We start from the raw sequence: 8,971 nt of genomic DNA on the forward strand, positions 1-8,971 counted from the left end.
ATTCTCTGCAACTGTTTATTCGCAGCATTCTGGCGCCATCGTGTGGCTGAATCGTAAACGAGTTTACGATGCATGGGCACTTAGCGCTTTGACAGAGTTTAAGTGTCCCATCACAACGAGGTGATGTTGTACTGTGTTCTGTCAACATGTTTTGCAACATTTTTTGGGGAGTTATTTTTTGGGGATACAGTGAAAACTTTGAGTTTTGAACATGAAAAGTGCTTGTGACAAGTGGGTGGGTGTGCACCACTGCACCATCTCTCATCCTTTTCACTGCTCTGCTTCCCCTGACCCAGTCAGGCTCTCTTCTCCACACAGAACATCTGGGAACTTAGGAACTCGTCCCTTGTTGAATGCTGAACATCTGAGGGTCGGGAGCTATCAAACGCGGGGGCTGTTGGCTCCCTTCCCCGGGGAAAACCCCAGCAAATAGCCGCCTTCTTTCTCCTTGCTCCCTGAGGATGGGGATGAGGATGAAGTTGAGAAGCTGGCTGGACCGTCTGAGCTGTTGCAGGCGTATAGTTTTTCCTAGGCCAGGCAGTTCTCTGCTCCGTGACTCCGCTTTGACCCACTACATTCACGTTCATTCTCTGCCGTCTATGAATGCGATAACTGGGGGGGTGGGCAGGCCATAACTTGTGCAAAGGTCTGTCGGGGTGGCAGAGGGGGTGCAGTCTGTGCCTTCCTAGGCATACAGAGCTGTAAAGCCTCATCATCCCTCTTCTTTTCCTTGCCGAGCCAAAAATGCCCTCTCCGACCACTGGTGCATCCAGGATGGCTTCTTTTTCCCTGTCAGAGAGATTCGCCAAGTTAAGCCAACGTCCTCTCTCTTGAATGAACATTGTGGCCATGGCCTTGCCTGCGGCTTGAACCGCGCACCTCTGAAGATGCAGAGAAAGATCTGTAATGACACACATCTCTTCCCAGTGCATCTGACCTGGTGTGGTTGACGCTTAGTCCTGCAATTCCGCTTGGTACGCGGTCAGCATAGAGGTCGCGTTCAGAGCCCTAACACAGAGAGCAACCTGCTTTATAAGCACGTTCCGTCACACTTGACTGGAAACGGTCCACTTTGGATGGCAACGTCAGATTTACAGCCGCCGTGTGCTTTGGGTGCAAGTGGCAACTAACAGCTCCATGGGGGGGGCATTCGGAGAAGTCCTTCCTTCTCCATTCCCTCCACATCAAGCGTGGATCCCCCCTGCTCAGGCACCTTACTGGTGAACGGTTTGTCCTTCCAGGTCACCGCAAGCTCCTCCAAGAGCTCTGGAAACACAGGAAGGAGCTGCCGTGCCACCCGTTTCATTCTCGGCAGCCTCTTACCCTCATAGCGAAACTTTGCTACCACGATCGGCCACAGAATATTTTGTTTCTCTGCAGCGTTTGCACACATCCTGCAGATCAACACTGAGAAGCGGAGAGAAGAAAAGAAGAAAAGAGAGAAGAAAGTCTGATTGTCCCTCTTCCTTGAAGTCAAGCACGTCCTCTTCCTCTGCTAAGCACATTGGGCAGAGGGACGCAAACATCAGTTGTTCATCCCAGGATAAAGCTGCTGTGGTGGGCAGCTCTACAGGAATGGGTACCTGTGGAGTGGCAGCTGGCTAGCTTGGCGTGCTAGCCTGCGACGAAGACTCTTCATAGTGAAGCGTGCGCAGTGTTCACAGGAACTGGGGTTCTCGATCGCCAAAGACATGCAGAGCAGACCTGGTGTGTATCTTTGCATGAAATTTTGTTCCCGCATGAACAAAGTTGCACAGCTTCTCCCTCCCTAGCTGGGACAGTCTGTGTTGCTGCAGCCATCGTAAGATTGAACAATCCTTGTAATCGGCTGGAGTGCAAATTGAAGGAGCCAGGCGAAAAATGGCGTGGTGGCCCGTCGTTTGTCCAAGAGTTCGAAAAAGGTAGGTTTCTGGTATGAAGTGAGAAGAGGTTTTTGAGTGTCGAAGTAACATCGTGTCGCTCCCTTTATACTGAGGGGTTGTGTCCCAGACACAATGTCACGTCTGCCAGCCAGTTGGGGCTGGTGTAATGTAATAGGGCTTCTGAGGACACCGAAATGTATGCATGAAAGAAAACTTCTGTTTATTCAGCTGCAGCGATCATGATTTCATGGGTGTCGTCTTCGGGCGTGTTTGGCATTTCCGCGCAAGAGCACCATCTGGCCTTCGGATGAAGATTTACTGCTGATCACAGAACCGTGCTTCACTGAAAGATATGCATGACAATCGCAGCTTCTGCCTAATCGCGAATACGATTTCATTTCGATCTATCGTGCATCCCTAACCCCCAGTTATAACGATTGTCTGATTGTCTAAATTTGGGGGCTGTTTCATAAAACAAGGTTACCAAATAAGCCAGACTTTTTGTCGCCCGATTTGGTGACAAGATCTCAAGCACTGTGGCAACTTATTCTGGGAAACTAACCTGATCTGGGGCAGGCTAACTGTTGGGCTAAGATGAGTCCCTCTAACACTGACCAATCGGAATGCATTGATGTTACCACTGACTCTCTCACATACAATTATTTGACTTTGTGCCCAAGATTTAATGACATTTAGTCAATGATGAATTTACATTTTGACAATGATGCATGAAAACATTGTAACATAGTTGCTACTTGCACATTCAGTTGATTAGCAGTTTCTAGCCATGCAGCTAGCTTTCTCTCTGGTTTAATGACAGCTGTACCTTTATGGTTATTAGTAGAACATCAAAACATTACAATCTAAAATTTAAAGAATAAAAAACAACAGATAAAAGTTACAATCACTCAATTAAAAATAGAAAAAAGACTACATTTTTAAAGGTTTAAAAGAGGAATTAACTCATTTGTGCTACTTATGTCTGTGTTATCTAGTTTACATTTGATTTAAGTACTGCTATCATAAAAATACACTTAGATGTAGGTTTAAAATTCTACGTTACATTTAATGTCCAAAACATTAGGTGAGGGCCCTTTCAGTACTACTTGCAGTTTTATTAAGCAGATTGTATCTCTTCACAAGACTTTATATTGTTTATAAAAACCTAAATCTAACCTTTTTATAAAATTTGAAAATAAACTTGGGATATACTTGATGGGAATTCTTCTGAAAATGTTAAAAAAAAAAAAAATAAAAAATAAAAAACTATTGCCAAAAAAATGGTTGCAACCTGAAATACCAGAAATTAGTATCTATTTTGGACTAATTTATTAAGTCTCTGTGCTGGAGAAATCGATGATGAGTGAATCTTCTTTTCTAATGCAATTATAATAACTACAGAAAGTTACTTTACACTTCAATAACTGCACAACTGCAGTGGTTATTAAAACACAAAAAATACCTTTATTATTTTCTCATGATTATCTCATCATTACTATCCTAATTTATATCTTTACTGCTCATTATCAATACTGATAAATAGGGATGCACCGAAATTTCTGCCACCGAAAGTTATTGGCATTTTTTATTATATTTTTATTATATGTATTACAATGCATTTTCGGTTTTGGTTTTTGGCCAAATGCATCTAGAATTTTAAATTTCGGCCCAGAAGTTTTACTTTAGTGCATATCTATTGATAAAGTATGACATTTCTCATGTCAGTGTATTGAGATGTTTTATTTATTGTCTGAGATTGTATGTGCCAATGCAAACACGTGGTTAAGATTGATGGTACATGGGGCTTGTATTGAAGTGGTCAGTACTGTGTTTCTGTGTATGTGAGTGTGTATGTGTGTGTGTATCAAATGTCTGTGCACTGTGTGCGTGGGTGATATAACAGTGCTCTGCTTGGTTTTTGCAGGCAGCTGAGTTGGGAGAATTTACTGCCAAAATTGCTCTGCTGGAGGATGCCAAGAGGAAAAAGGAAGAGGAGGCAACAGAATGGCAGCATAAAGTAAGATGCACATACTCTTTTTATACCTACTTCATATGCATGATGCAAATTGTCCATATGGTGAAATAATTTTTCATGTCATGCTGCTGTCGAGACTATTGCAAAGGTCACCAATTTAGGGGGATTTCCAATCCAGTGAATGGGTCCAAACAACTGATAAAAACATCACAACAATGCAGAAGTAATCCTCCACATGACTCCAGTCTGTCAGTTAATGTCTTGTGAAGTGAGCTATGGGTTTGTAAGAAAGGAATCCATCATTAAGGTGTTTTAACTTCAAATCATTGTTTTTGGCTAAAATACGAGTCCATAGTCCATAATAACGCTTTCTCCAATTAAAAAGTTTTCTTGTCTGAATCAGGACAAATACATGCTCAGATCAAGCACCGTTTGCAAGCCAAAACAGTTCTAATTGATGGACTGAAGTCGTGGGGATTATTTTGTTTTCATCAGCTGTTTGAACTGTCATTCTGATGGGGCCTACTTACTGCAGAAGATCCATTAGTAAGAAAGTGATGTAATGCTAAATTTCTCCAAATCTGTTCCAACAAAGAAAAAAATCTAAAACATGCATGAAGGTTTAGTACATTTTTGGCTGAACTATTCAATATTGTATTGATGATAACTGTCATTAATTGTCTCTGTCTGCATCTTGGGTAAAGAGCCAGTATTCCTGGAGTGTCAGAATGATCTAATACGGGCTGATTCCATATCTCATTCTCTGATTCCCTGTCAAGTTGCTTGCCAGCTGTATCTGGGTGATTGAAGTTGTGTTTGTTTTGTGATGCATTTTTTCATCTTTCTTATAGGCATTGTCTGCTCAGGATGATTTGGAAAAAACTAAAGAGGAGCTAAAGTCTGTGATGTCAGCTACAGCCGGTGGTGCAGCAGAGAATGAACATGATGAGCACGACGAGAGCAGTGCAGAAGCCAGTGCTGAGCTCTCTAATGATGGAGTTGCTCACCAGAGAAGTGAGGAAGAACGACTCACAGAGACCCAGAAGAACGAACGTGTCAAAAAACAACTACAGGTTAGACCATCTGCTAACAGACATGTTTTTGGAGAGTTATGCTGTTGTGAATAAATACCAAAGCTTACACATTGTCTTCATTGCAGGCCTTGAGCTCAGAATTGGCCCAGGCCCGTGATGATTCCAAGAAGACCCAAAATGATGTTTTGCATGCAGAGAATGTGAAGGCCGGTCGGGATAAATACAAGACCCTACGTCAGATCCGCCAGGGCAACACCAAGCAGCGTATTGATGAGTTTGAGTCCATGTGATGGCTGTACATCCTCTTTGATTACCCCATCTTCCACCCTGTAGCCCTGTATGCCTTGATGGCTGTCTTACAAGCACAGCTTTTACCTGCCCATACCTCTCCTATAGACCAGTGATCCTTGACCTTTGACCCTTCAGAGAGGCTTGAGGGACATGGCTGCCACTCCTTCAAGCTTTGCCAAAGCTCTCTCCGCCTGTGATCAGCCCATCAGGCTACTCCAGAATCGTCCAGTTAGGAGCAAGTGGTGCATTATACCAAACTCTTGAATGATGATTTGGACTTGCTAAATGCTTGGAAATATGTATTTTAGATAAGCCTGAAATGAGTTTAAGCTAAATTTGTTTTTATGAAATGGCCATTTGTTTTTTTGTTTATTTGTTTTTTGGCTACAGCTATATGCTCACAATGTGTAAACAGCATTTTTCTTCTTTCATCCATTTTGTTTACTCCATTTTAGTGGGCTAACAGTTCAAGGTTTTGAGGTTTCAGGTTTCAAGGTTTCAGGGTCATGTGAAAGTTGTGTGCAACTCAAGAATCTCAGTGCCACATCCACATACCCTCAAGAGCACAAATAGCACCCCTCCATACCAAAACCCTGACATCACATCAAATTCAGAGCCACCGAAGTAGAGTGAAGAATGTAGGAAGGCACCTATTTTTTAAATGAATGTGAACCATAACCAAAACTATGGATAACCAAAGGGAGGCTATCACTCTTGCTAGCCATGTGTAAACCATGCATACATCCGTAATTACTGTGGATTTTGGCTGGACAAGACCTTCATTACTAGTTTTATTTCTTTAATGCAAGATGTTGTTTGATTAAGGTTTAAAAGATGTAACTATGAGCTGACAGAATGTGATAGAGGCCCTGTGGTAAAGTTGGGTCATTTGATCTCGACAGTACAATTCTCCCAAACACCCAGTGTTTCTTGTCCAGTCTCCATATCGATGGTTTTCCCTGCCTGCCAGCTCACAAAGGCCAGGGCTGACAGTTGGACAGACAGACAAACTGCTTGTTTTAGTGACCCTGTGGTTCTGATTTAATTGCGATATTAGGGGCAAACTGCTTGAGGTACATGAATTTGCTGAATAGATGGAAAGTTGTGTGCATGTGTGTGCTTTGTCTCTCTGTTCATCTGTGAATTTATTTTTTTTTCTCCCTTCATTTTTGTGTGAATGTATTAGTACACCTGCATGCACATGTGGTTATTTTCCAATACCTGTGGCCTTTCTGGCTGGGGAGCATATGAAAACATCAGTCCTGTTTTCAGGACGAATCGCTACCTCATTACTGTCAAACATGGTGACTGGTTAGTCAAACACTTGGTGTATGGCAGAGAGAGGCAAATTTTGTAATTTTCTTTTTGAGTTTGTGTCGCCCAGATCATAATATTGCCGTTTGTGATTGTTTTTGAGCATCTCTTGGGAAGTTTACTGTAGGTAGATGTACTCTTACAATGATGCTTTGGCTAGTTAGGGTGGTGTGAAATTGTGTTGTATTTAGCAGCACTAAGATAGATATGTGGCTGATAATTTATCTTCAAAAAAAAAAAAGAAAAAGCAATTTGATACCAAAGTTATCTTGTCAGTATTTTATTCTTATTCAGCATATGGAGTTATGACAACAGTTATGACTAATTGTGTGGCATCTGGTCCTACTGCATTGTTGACTGCCCCATAATGAAGCCTGTTTAGAATGTCCCACATTTCTTTTACCATTTTCTTGTTCTTGATGAGCCTTCTTTCAAGATTTTACCCACCCAAAAACTTTTGTCTTTTTTAAACATCCACCAAAATTAACAGGTCTTGGATCTATGGACTCATCCAGTCTTTTCCACCATGCAATATTCTTTGCTCAGCTGGTGTGTGTGCTGTATTGCAGTAGAAACACAGTAATACTCAGTATTCATGGCCTGTATGTCTTTTATTTCACATTGTGCATAAAAATATCTTAAGCATTTACTGATATGTAGGCCAATAAAATAGTTTCCTTCTCTTTTAATTTTCTTTACATTTTTTTTATGTAGTCCCTTTGAAAGGATTACCTTAGTAAAAATTAATCACAGGACTATTCTAATTAATAACTGGACTTTTAATTTGCACTGATGTGCAAAGATGTCACTGTTTATTTGGTGTTTTTATGCTGACAAATACAGCTGGGAAAAAGTTTGAACCTTATCTTTATACCAGAATGTTCAGAAAAGTTTAAAAGCACTTGTTTTGTCCTGCTTTTTTTCCAAGGCAGGTATCCATGAGCGGATGTATTTGCCATAGCAAGATAAATGTTGTGCTTCCATTTTGTTTTTTTTCTTAAAGCGTTCTGAAACTGAACCACCAGCATTTGCATTTACTAAAGGGGAGAGAAAAAACACTCAAGGTCACAATGTATATTTGTTTGCTTTTTCCTTTTAATGTTTTTGTTGTATGATGTTTATTTTTTTTTTTTGGTGGGGGTGGGGGGGGTGGCAGTTTGGTTTTTTTTTTTTTTTTTTTTTTTTTGTTCATATAGCTTTCTGTTACATAGAAATAACATGTTGCCTGTGACTAAATATTTGGTTGAAAATAAAGATTGAATATTTATTTTCTGCTTATCTTCGTCCCATTCATTTTTTGTTTTTCCTGTTAAGGTAATTCCAGTCTGCATGTCTAAACTCCTTTGAATAGTACAGTATTTCTATGACCCATATATTTATTGTAGTTTTTATGCATAGTTTGCATAATGTGTCTGAGATTTTAAATATGAAAATGCTACAAAGTCAAGTAAAAGGACAATATGGTTTATAAGAAAAGAGCAAATAAAGTTATTCTTTGTAGATTTTATTTTGCTAAAAAGATACATATTTGGATATAACAGCAAACACAAAAGCCAAAACATTACTGAACATGTCACACATTTACCACCACATTTTTTTTTTTATTACTCTTTGTAATAAAATGCTTTGAACAACTAAAGCATCATTGGCAGTGGCCATTAGAATTATGTTACCAAACTCACTGCTTCCTTTGGTCCTTAAGCATAAAGCCCACTGACACATTGAATATTACCTTAATGCGCAAGACCTAAGCGTCTCAGTCAACAGGAAACACTGCTTTCCATTATTTTGTGTGCATCACAAGCTCACAGACTGCAAACATTCAAGGCGATTGAAGACTGATTAATTGTTGATATATTTAAAGGTAGTAGCGTTACAATATTGCAGAAAGCAATCATCAGTGAATGCACATCAAACAACTTGTCATAAACATTCGTCCAACTTTATAAAGCATCCCTACCAAATGTGTTTTTCAATGACAAAGACCAAAAGGTCTGCTGAACCACAATGCTGTTACAGAACATCATCCACACTTAACATATTAGTCAATACTAAAGGTAACACACCATGTACTCGGAATCATTTGTGATACTTTCATGCAACTACATAGTAAAACAACAACAACAACAACCTGTTAACAACATCTTATCTAACTGAAAACTTGTTTGCTGAACATGGTTCAGATTATTCAGATGTGTCTTAAGCACAATGCCATGTAGAGGCAAATACTCTATGCCCACACCACTGCCAAGAATGGCACACAGTGCCACAAGGCCAAAGGGAAGGCTCTTCTTGTTTAAAAATAAAAGGTGTTCCCATAACAAACATATTTTAGGCAGTATTTTACCACCACAGCTTACCAGCTAATTTTATTGCCCTTAAGAACTCAGCCCTCTTAAATGCATCAAAAATAATATTAGTCTTGATAGTTTTCGGAAAATAAATTTGAATTTAGATTTCAGAACAAGGCCAGAATTAATACCATGTAAATTATC

The 8,971-nt window shown here is 40.1% G+C and overlaps 1 protein-coding gene across 1 annotated transcript in view; it reads left to right on the forward strand.

Annotated features, from left to right (window-relative positions):
• LOC127153612 (radixin) overlaps nt 1-7,743 on the forward strand; it is a 49,291-nt gene extending 41,548 nt beyond the window's left edge. Inside the window, exons 13-15 of the mRNA XM_051094839.1 lie at nt 3,787-3,879; nt 4,689-4,910; nt 4,997-7,743. Of these exons, the coding sequence (XP_050950796.1) occupies nt 3,787-3,879; nt 4,689-4,910; nt 4,997-5,161 (480 nt within the window). The 3' untranslated portion in view covers nt 5,162-7,743. The remainder of the gene's footprint in view (nt 1-3,786; nt 3,880-4,688; nt 4,911-4,996) is intronic.
• The last annotated feature ends 1,228 nt before the right edge of the window (nt 7,744-8,971 follow it).

This window comes from Labeo rohita, chromosome 1, assembly GCF_022985175.1.
Source record: "Labeo rohita strain BAU-BD-2019 chromosome 1, IGBB_LRoh.1.0, whole genome shotgun sequence".
Taxonomy (NCBI): Eukaryota; Metazoa; Chordata; class Actinopteri; order Cypriniformes; family Cyprinidae; genus Labeo; species Labeo rohita.